This window comes from Calliphora vicina, chromosome 2, assembly GCF_958450345.1.
Source record: "Calliphora vicina chromosome 2, idCalVici1.1, whole genome shotgun sequence".
NCBI lineage: Eukaryota > Metazoa > Arthropoda > Insecta > Diptera > Calliphoridae > Calliphora > Calliphora vicina.
Window position 1 is genome coordinate 51,112,897 of NC_088781.1, and position 16,837 is coordinate 51,129,733.

The 16,837-nt window shown below is 33.3% G+C and overlaps 1 protein-coding gene across 1 annotated transcript; it reads right to left on the reverse strand.

The window, feature by feature from the left end:
* Window positions 1-10,542: 10,542 nt before the first annotated feature.
* LOC135950443 (uncharacterized) lies at window positions 10,543-15,675 on the reverse strand. Its single transcript, XM_065499987.1, has one exon. It carries the CDS (start codon window positions 15,673-15,675, stop codon window positions 10,543-10,545), a length of 5,133 nt encoding a protein of 1,710 aa, XP_065356059.1.
* Window positions 15,676-16,837: the final 1,162 nt, after the last annotated feature.

Here is a 16,837-nt window from a genome sequence, read left to right on the forward strand (position 1 = left end):
CTAATAGGTATGCTATATTATTTATGGGTATACTTTTTGTTTATTTTCAAATATTACTCAAATTACGCATTGGTGGTCAATTTTATAATAGCAATTAGTTATAAAACTAAATTTAATTTAAAATAACAATAAACAATATTAGTTGAAGTTTAATTGCAGAATTTACTGTATTAGTTATATTGTTTGGACTTTAAAGGAATGACGGCATACAAATATAACATCATAGTTAAACCAAAATGCAAACATTTTCTCAAAGTTTTGATGGAAAACAAAATATTCCAGAAATCCTTATATTTAAAACAAGATAAAGTTTAATTTCATGTGGGTACTATAAATTTTGTGAGTAAATATATCCAACCTAATTTATATACATTTAATCCCACGTATATTACTCCATATTTAACTTTTAATTTTCTATCCCACACATGATTCAACTCTTAAATAAATATAAAAATATTGACTTAATATGAAAAAAAAGTTACACAAAGTTTATCTTATTGCTGTTATAGAAATGACATTTAATTTCCTTAAAATCATGTACAAATACAGATAACCCTTATGCTGACCTAGATCATTTCAATGTCAGGTTGTATACATATTTACACAATATTTAAAAATATCTATTCATATTGAATGCCATGTATGTATAAGTATGTATATGTTTGTTTTGCATTATTTAAAAATAAAGAAAACCCTTTAGTAGGTAAATATCTACAGGTGCTATTCATATTATGTGGTATTCAATAATAAGGTTAACAAAACGAATGGGAAAATGAGGACAGATGTTAATTAAACTAAGAAAATTGCATTTTTTGCAAAGAAATATTATATTTTTAATAAATACTGTGATTCTAAATAAGCCACACTTTAGCCTTGATTTAAATTTTAAAATGAAATTTGAACAACTTTTAAATCGACCTCAGATTAAGTGAAGCAAATGTCTATTCCAGAAAAAGTTCTCCAAGTCCAGAAAATAAAAAAAATTCAGATATATTTTATATAAGCAATATTCCCCCTTTGTTTTTACAATTTTGCAACAAACATGCCACAAAAAGTAGCAATATGAGAGTATTATTATCAACGTGTACATTAGGGCGACCTTTATATTGTGCTTCTTACTTTTTCGATGCTTCTTGTTTCCTCAAATTGTTCACCTTCATATAAAAACCAAATACTGAAAAGTTTAGCAAAATCAGATAACGTTTATAGGTTGCACATTAGAATTGTATTCCAAAAAAGTTTAAAAAATTTAAGTGTTAAAAAAAATTCTAGTTAAATAAATGTTTAATGCAAAATGTTACAATTTCTATGACATCGTCAAACCATTATAACTTAATACCAAAAAAAAATCATACAATTTTATGCATAATGTGATCCAAATCCAAAATTTAAAATTTCTAAAATTTAAATTTTTTTTTTGTCAAAGCCAAAGATATTGTCCTCCAAATGGTGTTAAATGACAATATCAATTATCGAACATTGTTTTCGATAATCTCAGCATGCTTCCCATCCAAATCGATTAATTTGTGGAGCAAATACAAAGATGCCATGTGTGCCACGAACAAACGTACAAGTATTGAATTGACAACAAAAATATGTGTTGAAAAAGATTGAATTGGAGTTATTTTTTTTGAAGCTCACTGTGGAACTGAAATTACTTTTTTGATCGTATTGATTTTGGCAACGATACGCTCGCGGAATGGTATTGCACTTGAGGAGCCGCAGAACAAAAGGTACTTTTTCGAGTTTTTTTACAAATTGATTTCTTGGTATTTTTATAATATTTGGGTTGAAATCTTCAAAAAAGTACCTTTTGTTCTGCGGATCCTCACTTGTGGAAGGCGGTTGAACTGCTCATTCAGCACTTAAGTTGCCATTGAATATCCAAATTAATGAAAATCAAACAATTGCAAGAACAGTGCGATGGCCAATGTTTTGCAGCAAAGCAAATTGATCGTTTCGGATGCGTGTACAATGGAGCATAAAGTCTTTGGAGGCATTAGACAAAACGTTGCAAACTTTACGAATCAATCGGTTTCGTGGTGCGATGATTCTATTGGCGGGTGACTTTCGGCAATCATTGTCAGCTATTTCAAGGTCAACACCAGCCGATGAACTTAATGCATGTTTGAAGTCATCCGTTTTGTGGAAACACGTCAAGAAACTCATATTGATTGTGAACAAGCGTGTCGAGCTGCAAAACGATCAAACTGGAGAAATATTTTTCAAACAATTGGACAACTGGACATATTTAACGGAAAAAATCCCAGTTTACATTTCGACCTTCTGCATTCAATTTCCCATCGCTTTCTTCCAGTTCACCGAATCAAAATCCGAACTCATCCAAAAGCTGTTTCCAAACATTGCACAAAATTACAAAAATCATGATTGATTGGTTAAGCGAACGTGCTCAAAATGAAATTTCTGTCGAATTGATGACGTACAAATCGGTGGATTCCGTTACTTCCCAAGATGATGTCGTCGACTAACCAACCCAGTTTTAAAACTCACTGGAATTACCCGGTTTACCGCCCCCCATTTGAAAGTCGAATCGGTAATCATAATGTTACCAAACATAAACCAACCACGTCTTTGTAATGGCACCCGACTTGCGGTAAAAAACTTAATGAATAACGTCATCGCAGCAAAAATGCTTAAAGAAAAGTACAAAGGAGAAAACGTTTTGATACCACGGATCCCAGTGGCTCCGACCGACATGCCATTCGATTTTAAATGCTTGTATTCACAATGACTATTTACAAATCCCAATGGCAGTCATTGCGTGTTTGCGGCATTAACATTTAAAATCCACGTTTCTCGCGTGATAAATTTTATGTCGCCTGTTACCATCAACATTATATTTTTACGCGCCAGAGCATAGAAATGAACGAAATTATTATATCATAGCAAAACAATAGAAAAAATTATTTTAATTGGTTACCTGATATTTTTTAATTGAACATCGATCTATCAATAAGATTCATTGCAAATATTTTCAAATCAAATGTGAATCAAACATAACCCAACTTGTATAAAAATAATCATTCACAATCATTTTCTCTTTTTAACTATATTTACTAATTTCAAACAGCTTTTCACAATTTCACAAATCGAACAGGACAACGTCTGTCGGGTCAGCTAGTTTTTAATACTTATTTAGCATTTTATTTAGCAACAATTTTTCTAATTTCTCGAAGTTGACAACTTAAACGTTATTCGATTTTAATAAAATGTTCAGCATTTGATTTGTAGATAACGGATGAAGAAAAATTTAAGGACCTTGGGGGCAGCAAGTACAAAACAAGGTTCACCCTACTGTTCATGTATATACAATATTATTCTATTACTTAAAAACATTCACATTATCCACCATTCATCCTATTTGGTTTCAGTGTTTCTAAGTGAAGGATACAAAAACACCAGACACACTCATATCATGTATTTTAACACCTTAATAGGTGTTGATGGTTTTACATCAAGTGTTTAGATGTTTAGAAGGATGTTGGGGGGAGATAAAATGTAATGTGGAAAAGTTCATGTTTTCTATGGGTTTGTAGGTATAGTGCAGCATATCCCTCATACAAGAAGAAAAAAGAAACACCGACATACTCGTACATACATATAAATAAATCAGTATCTTTTTTATACCCTCCACCACCATAAGTGGTGAATGAGGGTATATATAAGTTTGTCATTCCGTGTGTAACATTGAGAAATATTCATCTGAGACCCAACAAAGTATATATATTATTGATCCTTATGAAATTCTAAGTCGATTGAGCCATGTCCGTCTGTCTGTCCGTCTGTCCGTCTGTGTAAAACACGCTCACGTCCAAAATACGCAAACGAACTTAGTAGAGTTACAAGAAAAGTGTTTATTATTGTCCTAAGCAGTTTGGTATTGAAAATCAGCGAAATCGGTACAGTGGAACCAAAGTTATGAATGAAAATGTGGGACAACCTCAAAAAAAAATTTATAATTTTCACATATTTTTGGACATTTTTTGTAAATATATTGCAGCTAATATCATAAAATTTTGCACTCGTTACTTTTATGATAAAAGGAGTAACTCTGGTGAAAATTATAAGAATCGGTCCATGATTTCTCCTAGCCCCCATACAAATTTCTTCCCGAAATATGGTTCTATGGTCTATAAATGCCTACAAAATAGGAATATCCACATGAAATTCAGCAAAAATAAGTTTCGTGGTAAAAGAAATTATATTACAAAATTTTTCGTGGATCGGCCCATATTTGACCATAGCCCCCATATAAAGTACACTTCCGAAAATCTCTTAAATAAGCATAAATGTCTTATTAAAATCGCTATCAAGTTGAAATTCGACATGAATAATCCCAATATATACCAAAATTGCTGTACCTAATTCTATGAAAATCGGCCGATAATTGGTTATAGCTCCCATATAAGGACCACTTCCGAAAAACAATAACCTACATAAATATCTAAAAAATATCAATATCAAAAGAAAATTTCACAGACATCCACAGTTTATATTTAGAAATCATACTACTATATTTTGTGAATATCGGTCCATATTCGACCATAGCTCCCATATAAGGTCCACTTCCAAAAATCAGTTAAGTACTCATAAATCTCTTATAAATACATTTATCATGCTAAAATTCGACAAAAATTATACTCATATATATAGATATCACTGTACCAAATTTTATGCAGATTGGCCGATAATTGGTCATAGCTCCCCTATAAGGCCCATTTCCGAAAAAAGATATTAACCTTGAAAAGTATTAAAAACATATCGATATCAAAATGAAATTACTCACAGATCCAGTAATTTGAATCCAGTAATCATACTTCTGGATTTTGTGAATATCGGTCCATATTTAACCATAGCTCCCATATAAGGTCCACTCCCGAAAATCACTAATATCCTCATAAATTTCTTACAAATATAGTTATCAGGTTGAAATTCAAAACAAATTTATTCAATATATACAAAAATCGATGTACCAAATTTTATGATGATAGGCCCATAATTGGTCATAACCTCCATACAAGAACTACTTCAGGAAAACACATTACCCTGCACAAATATCCATAAAAATCTACACTCAACCAAAATATTACACCGATGAGTAATTTGTATCCAAGAATCGTACTACAAGATTTTTTAAATATTGGTGCATAATTTGGCATAGCTCCCACATAAGATCCATTTTTGTTAATAGCGTTGTTTATATGAAATTCTACAAAAATAGCCCTTAAATACTTAGGACCATAATAGGTCATAGCATCCATATATTAAATCAAAATAGTACACAGATCAGTAATTTGTATTCAAAAATCATAATACTGAATTTTGTGAATATTGGTCCATAATTGGCCACAGCTCTCATAAAATTCACGTAAAAATATTTTATGACAATCGAATCATAATAGGTCATAGCTCCCGCATAGGTCCCACAACCAAATATTTTGAAATTTGTCTAAATATATTTGTATACCCTTTTTTATACTCTGTTTCTTCACTTGAGGTTAAAAGGGAAAAATGTTGAGGTCCAGACTTAAACTCGACAACACTTCCCCTTTGCGCATGTGAAATTTCATTAAAATCGGACTAAGGGTTTAGAAGTTACAGATTTGTTTCCCTCTTTTTTTTCTCATACCACTGTGCGCCACTCAGATATTGTAGATCGTTTAACCCAGTTCCAACAAAGTGTTTACGTTTACCTATGTAAGAAAATAATAATTTACACGAAGATTTAGAAAAATTAAATTTAGACCACAATTTCTCAATTAAAAGACAATAATTAAGCGTGTCAAACCTTCTAATAGGAATTTCAGTTATAAATTGCTGAATTAGATACAATTTTTAGTACATTTGAAATAAAATATCTTCTACGTAAACTAGTTTTTCTAACAATTGTTATATTATTTCAGCTTTTATACCATCATATTTAGGTGGAGGGTATTTAAGATTCGGCACGGCCGAATATAGTACTCTTACTTGTTTTTGAATGCTTTTGTAAAAGTATTCTCATGTGGTTTATTTATTTTTTGTTTGATGGCTTAACAGTTGAGGGTTTCTTTTGTGGAAACATATATGCACGTACATATATTTTTACAAAAATGATTGACATTTTTCAAAGAAATTTAATTTACTATTGACAGGACACATTCAAACTTTGATATATTGGAAATTTATTTACCTAGAAAAGGATCAACAAATTTGGTGAAGTGTGATCACACCACACATTCATATATATACAATATATTCAACTTTAAGGATACCTACATACATATATGTTTATGAATCTAATCAAAAGTTGTACTTGTTGATTTAAAGTTTTTGAAAGTTAAATATAAATTGGTTGATATATGTAGTTGCATAATATTGTAATTAATTAAATTTAATTATTTAATTAAATATTATTAAAAATAATCTTTCATTATATTTGTTTGATTGTTCGTTATGTTGTAGTATTATTTTTAGTTTAATATTAATTAATTTAAAGTTGTTTTACTATTTCAATATTTGTGGTTAATTTACTGTATATAGTTTGAAATAGTTTTAACAGTAAGATAAATAATATTTCACACACGAAATTTTAATAAAACTGAAAGTTTGAAAATGAGAAATAAACGAGAAATTTATTAAATATTTTCAACAAAACCCAACTTGTAGGACAAACCATTCCTTGAACCTGAACCAGGTTTTCTATCAACCCGATACTGTTTAATAACATTGGAAACAGTATCGAGTTGATAGAAAACCTGGTTCAGGTAGAAGGAATGGTTCACATTTTGTTTCTAAATAGAAAGTATTTTCAAAAGAGCTCTCAACACATCTGGTAGGAAAGCAGTCCGGTTAGCTCAGTAGTCGGACTATTTGATACGAAAGGTTAAAGCCAATGCAGGAAATTTGATAACAAATTTTTAATTTTCCGGGTCAATATTTTTATATTGCTGATGCACAGTTGTTTAGTAACTTTTTTTTTGAAAATAAATCGGTATCTTGGGAACTATTAGAGATATTGTTACGAAATTTCACATGGTTTGAGCTGAGGTGTTTTTGAGTTGATTTAAGTTTGTTCAGCTTCCTAGCGCTAATGGGGGCAAGTACGTAGCCCCTCAAAGTTGGTCACCACGGGTCTCAATTTTTTTCAAAAAAAAAATCCATTTATGATCCGAATGAGCTGAAATTTTAAATATAAATAGTCCTTCTAGAGATCTACAAAAAATAGTTCCTAAGATACAGAATTATTTCCAAAAAAAAAAATGTTTAAAACACTGTGTGATTCTCGAGGAAATGTTGTAGAAAAGTTTAGGACCCAAAAGCAGAAAGTTTTTCCAAAAATTTCTTGGTATGGCAAGCAATATGAATATGTTTCCATTCATAAGACTTGTGTCTTATGTGTCTTCTTACCATAGTGACTGTTTTGGTCACTATGTTAAACAAGGTCTTGAGTGGTACAAGAACAATAATGTCTTACTTGTACCAAGAGAGGCAAATCCTCCAAAATGCTTGGAGCTAAGACCAGAGGAGAGATATAGGGAATTGAAGAGCATAAAATAGGTGTCCAAAAGTGAGGTAGATTTCAAACGAAGATGAATTATCTGTTCGAACAAAGGGAAAGAAATCTCAATAAAAATCTTAATGGAAGGGTTTCCGGAAAATGTTCATAAATTCATAACTGTTGATTAGAACTATAAAAATAATACTTTTATTAAATTGTAATAATAACACTGTCCAACAGCATTTTGGGAACACAATAGCGACCCTATAATTCAGAAAGGGCATGTTCAGAAGATAGCTAAAATTTTCGTAGAATATTTGGATACTTAAATGTTCTGTTTGAAAGGACTTATTTTGATTTTCTCAAAAAAATGGTGAAATTGACCCCTAAACAGAGGAGCTAGAGGATTAAGATCTTCCACAAAAATGATCCCCATAAAATTCCATAATATAACTCTGACCATACGAATTCTCTCAGATATTAACTTACAAACATTTTTTTAGTTAGTATAAAGCTCCCTTCGATCAAAAATGAAAACATTAACCCACTGTAAAAAAAAAATTCAGACCAGCTGGACTATAAGTTTATTCTACAAAAATGATCTACTCAACATGCTCTTTCAGAATTATAGTGTCACTATTCTGTTTCAATCAAAAAGTCTCAATTTGTTGGACAGTGTAACTAAAGTCGAATAAAAAAAATCAAAACTAAACAAAAAGTTTAGTGGTTTCATTTTTATTAACATATAGATTTTTTCGATCTCAGTCCTTAATAGTTAATTATTGTTAGCATTTTTTGAATTGTCTGTAATATTTTATGCCACACTGTGTTTATACTATACATAAAATTACTTACATATATAGAAAAGTAATATTCAGAACTGTTATTATTTGGCTTAATATATAAAACAATATTTGACTAAATTCATATGTAGTGGTTTAATTTCCAAAAAATTTGCTTAGATTTTCAACTAAATTTACACTAATTAAATATTTCTCAGAATGCATTTAATATCTATTTAATGGAATGTTTCATGTTAATTGGGTTATTACATTTACATTTACAACACAAAAACTAAAATAACCAGTAAGATTGTTATATTCGGCTAGGCCGAATCTGGTATACCCTTTAATATGTGACAGTAAAGTATTTATCTGATATAGGGGTTATATGGAGCGTAGGGTCAATTATGAACCGATCCTCATAAAAGCTGATAGAGCTTTAGGTTAATATAAAACTTGTTTATGTTAATGATGCAAGAGTTCTTATGTAGCAATTCTGTTTCTTTGGAGCACACAGAGTACTTAAGTACTTTTTGTTTTTCTCGATCACTTGTCTTAATAGCCCAATTAGCCTGTTGTCAATATTCTCAAAACTTTTTGACAATTTGCTGCTAGATAGCATCAATTTTTTTTCAGATGGAAGCACAGTACTATCGAACAGGTAAATCGGACAACTACTCTTATCAGGAATACCTTCGACAGCACGCAGTATTGCTCTGCATTATTTATTGATATATCGCCACTATGTACAAAATGATTAGATTACTACCTGCCAATGTATATAAACTGCTTAACATTTACATTTAGAAATCAGATCAAAAGATGTGATCGAAACTTATCGCTGGTGTACTCTAGTCTCACATCGGCAAATTGGAAAAATGACTGGTCAAATGAAAAAAGTCAATGCATCAAAATGTACTCATGATACATTTATTCTATGACGAGAAAACTATCCTCCCATAGAGATAAACAATATCAAAATTGCAGAACAGAGCCATGTGAGATATCTTGGTATCCAACTAGATCGGCGATCCATATTGAAGCAAAGGTTACACAAATAAAATTAAAGTCAATTCAGAGTTACAGCCCACGGTCTACTCTAGACTTGGAATACAATGCACTTTTATACAAGACGGTCATAAAACCGATATGACTATACGGCAGTCAGCAATGAGGAACAGCCTCCTCATCTAACGTTGAGAAATTACAAAGAAAGCAGTCGGCTCTATTAAGGACAATAACAGTGGCCCATTTTACATTCGCAATAGTAACATACATAGAGATCTCAATGTCACCATAATATGCGAGAAGATCAAACTCTCCAGTTTAATCTACCTGTAAAAACTAATGGATCACCAAATGTTGCCAGGGAGTTGCTGTCATTTGAGGGTCATAGACAACTGAGACGAATGGAAACACTGGATCTGGCTAGATAACCAATTTATCGAGCAATTATGCTGGATATTGCAGAGTCAATACCAACTTTAGTTTGAGTTTGAGTTAAGATTTAAATACTTATTATAAATTTCTAAAAAGAAAGATTCATTAATGAACTTCCATTTAATTCTAAACTTCAAAACATCATAAATATTTTTGTACGATGAAGAGCTTTTTCTTCACCGGCAACGATATAGAGCAATTCTGTATATTTCGAATTGTTGTCTATATGTTGCTGAAAAGGTTTGTTGGGCAGTGATATAAACCGAAACTAAAAGAAATTGCGACCGTGGTACCGACAAAATAAAAGAGGAGATGATTCTTGCTTGAATTCAACTATGACAATGTTTTCTTTATTTAAAATTAAAGTTCTTAAGCCTAACAATTGATCATGTAAATAAGGGCTACACTGTTGTTGTTGTATGTATTATTATTTGTCTCTCACTTCCAATGTACCAATTCAACTTATTACTAATAAGTATGTACCTATATGTATATGAATGTATGCAAAAACAAAATACTAAATATATTGCATTTTTAAGAACAACAACAACATACTTGTTACAAGAATTGAAGTGAGAAACATATAATAAAAAACTAACGGGTCATTACCAAAATAAGTTACAGTGGTTAGTATGAACAAAAATGCTAACAAATTACAGTGACAACAGTGAGACAAAAATATGAACAAATTTAATACAATAAAAAATGGAAAATAAAACAAATGAATCAAATGAATAATAACTATAAATAATAACAATACAGATTATTAGTAAATATGATACGGTGACCTAACATTCCGGCCCCATTGAAAGGACACTTTCAAGAAAATAGTAAAGCCAGTCTGTGGATAGGGCGACGTATAATTCCCTTTGTTGTTTTGATGTCGACAACTCTAACTCGATCATCTCTACCACGAACAATATTGATGATTTTACCCATGAGCCAACGCTGCGGTGGTAAATTATCTTCTTTAATGATTACTAGGGAGCCAGTACAAATATTTGAGTTGGTGCTAGTCCATTTATTGCGGGTCTGGAGCTCGTTTATGTAGTCGTGGGACCACTTCTTCCAAAATTGTTGTTTTATGGCGCTTATTCGGGCCCAATACTCAAGTTTATTGATTTCAATTGGAGGGACATCACGTTCTGGCAAACTGCGTAAGGGAGCGCCTATCAGGAAATGGCCTGGTGTAAGGGCTTCAAAGTCACTGGGATCGGATGATAGGGGCGAAATGGGCCTCGAATTTAGAATTGCTTCTATATCAATCATTGCAGTTGCAAGTTCCTCATATGTGAGCCTTGTGTTATCGAGGGTCCTGGTTAGGTGTCCCTTGGCCGATTTGACGGCCGCCTCCCACAATCCGCCAAAATGTGGTGCCCTAGGGGGAATAAAGCGAAAATTAATAAATTGATTTGAGCAATAATTTATTATAAAATTGGAATTTTTAGGATCAAAAAGGAACGATTTTAGTTGAGCCAACTTAGAGTTTGCACCAACAAAATTGGTGGCATTGTCACAGAATATATCTGTGGGTAGACCTCTTCGTCCAATCATCCTTTTAAGAGCAGCAATAAAGGCATCTGTTGATAAGTCTGATACAACTTCTAGATGGACTGCTTTAGTTGCGAGACAAACAAAAACAGCAATATATGTCTTGTATGGTACCTTCCCTCTAATTCTTAGGTAAGTGTTTACTGGACCACAAAAATCAACAGCACATCTGGCGAAAGGCCTTGAAGGGTTAAGTCGTTCTACGGGCAAATTGCCCATCATTTGTTGAAGCAACCTTGGACGATAACGAATGCATTGTGGGCACGAATTAACGATACGACGACATAGGTTTCTTGAATTGATGATCCAAAATCTCTGGCGGATTAACGACATTAAAGCCTTGGGTCCTGCGTGGTAATTGCTGATGTGTAGATGACGCACGTAACAGTCGACGAAATGATTTTTGCTGGGCAAGATTATAGGGTGCTTTTGACCTTCAGAAATTGCTGCGAATTCCAAGCGACCACCGACTTTGAGCAAGTTGAATCCATTTGATGAATCGATGAAGGGATTGAGACACTTTAGTGCACCTTGAGGATCGTTTTTCTTCAGAGCTCGTTGTATATCATCTTGAAAATGATGTTGCTGTAGATTAAAAACTATTCTGAGCAAGGCGTTTTCTAATTCTTGGGGCTGTAAAGAATCAGAATGGAAAATATTAGTTTTTGTTTTTTGAGAAAAACGGAGCATCCACGCAACAATACGAATAATTTTTAAATATGAGCTATAATTTTCAACCGAATCCAGAATGTAATTAGATGTTGCTTCCAGGGAGAGTACAGTTTTGCGTTTTTCTCGGTCGATATCTTGTTGATTTTCTATGGATAGTTGATCTATTTTATTAGGAGGCCATTTACTAGCACCGAGAGTGAGAAATGCTGGTCCATTGAACCAGATAGATGAAGCGAGTTCTTCTACAGTTGAACCACGAGACACGATATCAGCAGGATTAAAATGCGTTGGAACATGTCGCCAAATACAGCCAGTAGTTAGATCCTGAATTTCCGATACTCTGTTGCCAACAAAAACGGATAACGTAGAAGAATGTTGCTTTAACCAGTGAAGAACTATTTGAGAATCTGTCCATAGAAATACTTCAAGATTTGGTATTGCGAAAAGATTTTTGACTTTAGAGTATAATTTAGCCAAAAGTTGTGCGCCACATAGTTCAAGTTTTGGCAATGATTTTCTTTTCGTCGGGGCAACTCTAGATTTGGCAGTAAAAAGACGAACAGAGACATTTCCTGAATAAGTTTTAACACGAAAGTAGAAACAGCATCCATAAGCGCGAATTGATGAGTCACAAAAGCCATGAAGTTGAACTGATTGAGATTCAGCAGCGAGACAAAAACGAGGGATTTCAAGGGAATTTAACGTTTTGAGATCAGAAACAAAATATTCCCAAGCCAAATGTAGTTCTTGAGGGATAGATTCATCCCAGCCAATTTTGAGAATCCACAATTCTTGCATGATGATTTTGGATTTTATAATAAGCGGAGCTAAGAGTCCTAAGGGATCGAAAAGTGATGACGAGAGCGACAAAATTGTTCTTTTGGTGATTTTTCCATCAATTTGAACTTTAGGTGTAAACGAAAATAGAAATACATCTTTTTGTTGATCCCAAGTAATACCAAGAGCATTGGTCACAGCTAATTCATCAATATTTAGATCTTTTATAGTTTTGTCGTCTTGAAAACTTCTATGATTTGAGTGCCATTTGTCCAATTGAAACGAACCACGAATTAGAATTTCATTCACCTCTGTCTTAATTTTAGTCAATTCTTCTATTGAATCTGCACCACCGATAAAATCATCAACATAAAATGATGACTTTATAGTTTTTGCACCAAGTTCGAATTGGTCCATGTACTGGTCTGCGAGATAGTGAAGACTTTTAATGGCTAGGTAGGGAGCAGCAGACATTCCATAGGTAACTGTATTCAACTGATAAGTGCGAATTTCTTCTTCTTCAGAATTTCTCCACAAAATGTACTGGAATTTTCTATGGGAAGAGTCAATAAGCACTTGCCGATACATTTTTACTATATCAGCTGTAATAACGAAACGATGAAGACGAAAACGAAGTAAAATTTTGTACAGCTCATCTTGAATCGTTGGACCAACCATAAGAATGTCATTGAGAGACCTTTGAGATGATGACGGACAGGACGCATCGAAGACCACCCTTAATTTTGTTGAAGTACTATTAGGTTTGAAAACACAATGGTGAGGGATGAAATAATGAGGCACATCTAAGCGGGGACTACGAACAAGACTCATATGTCCACAATCTTCATACTCCTTCATAAAACTCACATATTGTGATTTGAGATTGCTGTCACGAGCAAATCGTCTCTCTTGAGATGCAAATCTTTTAAGAGCCATATTTCGCGAGAGACCTAAAGTGTCAGCGGATTCTTTGAAGGGTAATTTAACAACAATTCTACCGGAAGATTCACGATGGACAGTATTATTGAAAAACGATTCACAATCAGCTTGTTCTGGAGTCAAAGTATTTGAGCCAGATGGAATTTCTTCGATTTCCCACAATCGTTGTAATTTTAAATCAACTTCCTCTTCTATCGAGAGCATACAAGAAGAACCAGTATCGTGCGATTGGTTTGATAAATAACGACCAGCTACAATCCATCCAAATAGAGTTTTATGTAATTTTGGCAAATTCGGACCAAGTTTAATTTGACCAACTGACAAAATATCAAAGAAAGTTTCTGTACCAATAAGCAAGTCAATTCGTTTTGATTTGAAGAAGTTTTCATCTGCAAGCTGAGTATTTGGGGGCAAATTCCAGGTTGAGACGTCTAATTCAGCATCAGGTTGATAAGAAATATGAGGTGTGACACAAAATGAAAGGGACACTTCAAAATCAGTAACTCGAGATTTCACATTTGTTGACGACCTATATTTCGTTTTACTATGAGTATTACCAATGCTAGCGACTTCTGTAGTTTGTTTTCTACGAGGCAAGTGCAATTTTTGAGAAAATTCATCCGTAATGAAATTCAATTGAGAGCAAGAATCCAACAAAGCACGTCCGAATTGATAGTGACCTGTAGCGTCACGAACTAGAACCATGGCAGTAGCAAGAAGCACCTGTTCCGGTGAGGATTTTTCCATATGAGTATGGACCGAGGCATGAGAGTCATTCAAGGCAGCACGAGAAGTAGATGGTTCAGCAGTCGGGGACGAGGGCCTAGAAGCTGACTGAGACCGATGAAGCAAACTGTGATGCAAGCGAGAACAAGATTTGCACTTGAATGTAGAGGAACAGCTGTTAACTTGATGCCCTTTTGACAAACAATTAAGACAAAGCCCTAGTCGTTTGACATTTTCAAAACGTTGACCGACATCCATATCTTTGAAGCGAGGGCAACGAGTAATTGTGTGGTCAGTTTTTGTGCAAAGAACACAAACACGTTTCGAAACCGAAAAAGAATAGCCAGTTTTTGAGCTTTTATATTTGGACTTACCAGATTGATGATTGTCAGGCTTACGGTGGGCCACATTTGTATGGCTGGTGTCAACCGATTCCAAAAATTGGCAATGCCTTTCAAGAACCTTGGAGCAATCATCCCATGATGGCAGTTCAGTGAAATCCAAAGAGTCTTTCCATTTTCTTTTTGTCTCATCATCAACCTTTTCCAAAACTATGTAGATCAGCATCGAATTAGCAATGTCACTATCTGAGCCTAGAGACAAAAGGGAGCTATAAAGAGCAGAAACATTATCAACGAGACTTCGTAATTGTGCGCAATTGTATTTGGACATGGCTGGAAGTTCAAATAGAGTGGTAATATTTTCCATAAAAATCAGTGAGCTATTGTCGTAACGCGTTTTCAGCCTTTCCAGAGCCTTTGGGTAATTTTCATTCGTAATCTGGAAAGCCTTGACCGTTTCCAATGCTTGGCCTTGGAGGCAGTTCAGCAAATGGTTAAATTTTTCGATATTCGATAGGCCAAACTCACGATCGATAACTTGGTTGAACGACGTTATAAAATTTTTGTACTCACTGTACTTACCACTAAATGTGGGCAATTTGAGCTGAGGCAATTTATTGTTGTTAACAGGAAAACAAATTGTAGAGTCGGACATGGTTGTATTGTGGACATCCTCACCAAGTTGCGCTTGAATATTCATCTTCGCTGCGATGTACAAGTCTTCAATTTCGGGCCTACCATTGTCATCAGGATCATATTTCTCAATTTGGGTTTGATACGTCAGTATCTGCTTGAAATATGACTCCAAAATCCCCAAACGGCACTTCAACTCGGCTGACGAAAGTGTCTTACCTTCACCCCTTCCATTGGCTTCAACTTGGTTTTTGATGCGGGTTATACTTTTCTTAGTATTAGCCCGTTGCTGCTTAACTTCTTCCAAAGTCATCTCGAAAGTTTCAAAAAGTTGGGTTAGGAGAGCCAAAAAATTTCCAAAAAGAATTCACAAAATGGAGACACAATTTGTGATTAGCACTGTAATCGACGCCAATAATTTACGCCAAAAAATGATTATATACAAGCCTTATATATTTATTTTATATATGTACCGCAATATTGCGAGCGACAAAAATTTTGATGTACAGAAAATATTACACTATATACTGCAACCAAATAAATCACGCACTGTTTATGTATTTTTGTATATAACGATAAGCGGCAAAAATTAAAGTCACTGTTATTTATTTATTTATTTTTCCACAAAAACTGTTTTTATGTACCGAGCCAACAAATTTTATATTTGGTTAGATTAAATCTCAATTAATGCAACTGTAATATGTTTATGCTTTAACAAACATTTATTTTTAAAGAGCTCACAAAAATATTTTTAATTTATATGTTTGTTCAATTTATGCCACAACAATTTGTTCCAAAATGTTTTTAAATACACTGTCTCTTTATTTTTCACAAAAGTTTTTATTTTAATAAAATTGTTTTTTATTTTTAGTTTGTACCACAAAGTTTCTTTTTTAACAAAATTGTTTTTTTTCTTTTTTGTTTGTTTAACAACGAACAATCCACTCACGCACGACCTGTACACTTGTAGATTTAAGATGTACTTCAACGAACAAATTGGAATGTACCACGGACCGGCAGGACGACAAATTTAGCAAAAGTTTGGATAAATATCGTGCCCCACGTTGGGCGCCAAAATGTACGATGAAGAGCTTTTTCTTCACCGGCAACGATATAGAGCAATTCTGTATATTTCGAATTGTTGTCTATATGTTGCTGAAAAGGTTTGTTGGGCAGTGATATAAACCGAAACTAAAAGAAATTGCGACCGTGGTACCGACAAAATAAAAGAGGAGATGATTCTTGCTTGAATTCAACTATGACAATGTTTTCTTTATTTAAAATTAAAGTTCTTAAGCCTAACAATTGATCATGTAAATAAGGGCTACACTGTTGTTGTTGTATGTATTATTATTTGTCTCTCACTTCCAATGTACCAATTCAACTTATTACTAATAAGTATGTACCTATATGTATATGAATGTATGCAAAAACAAAATACTAAATATATTGCATTTTTAAGAACAACAACAACA

Excerpts from the sequence above, each read along its gene's own strand:
- LOC135950443 (XM_065499987.1), bottom strand. The coding sequence starts at position 15,675 with ATGACTTTGGAAGAAGTTAAGCAGCAACGGGCTAATACTAAGAAAAGT.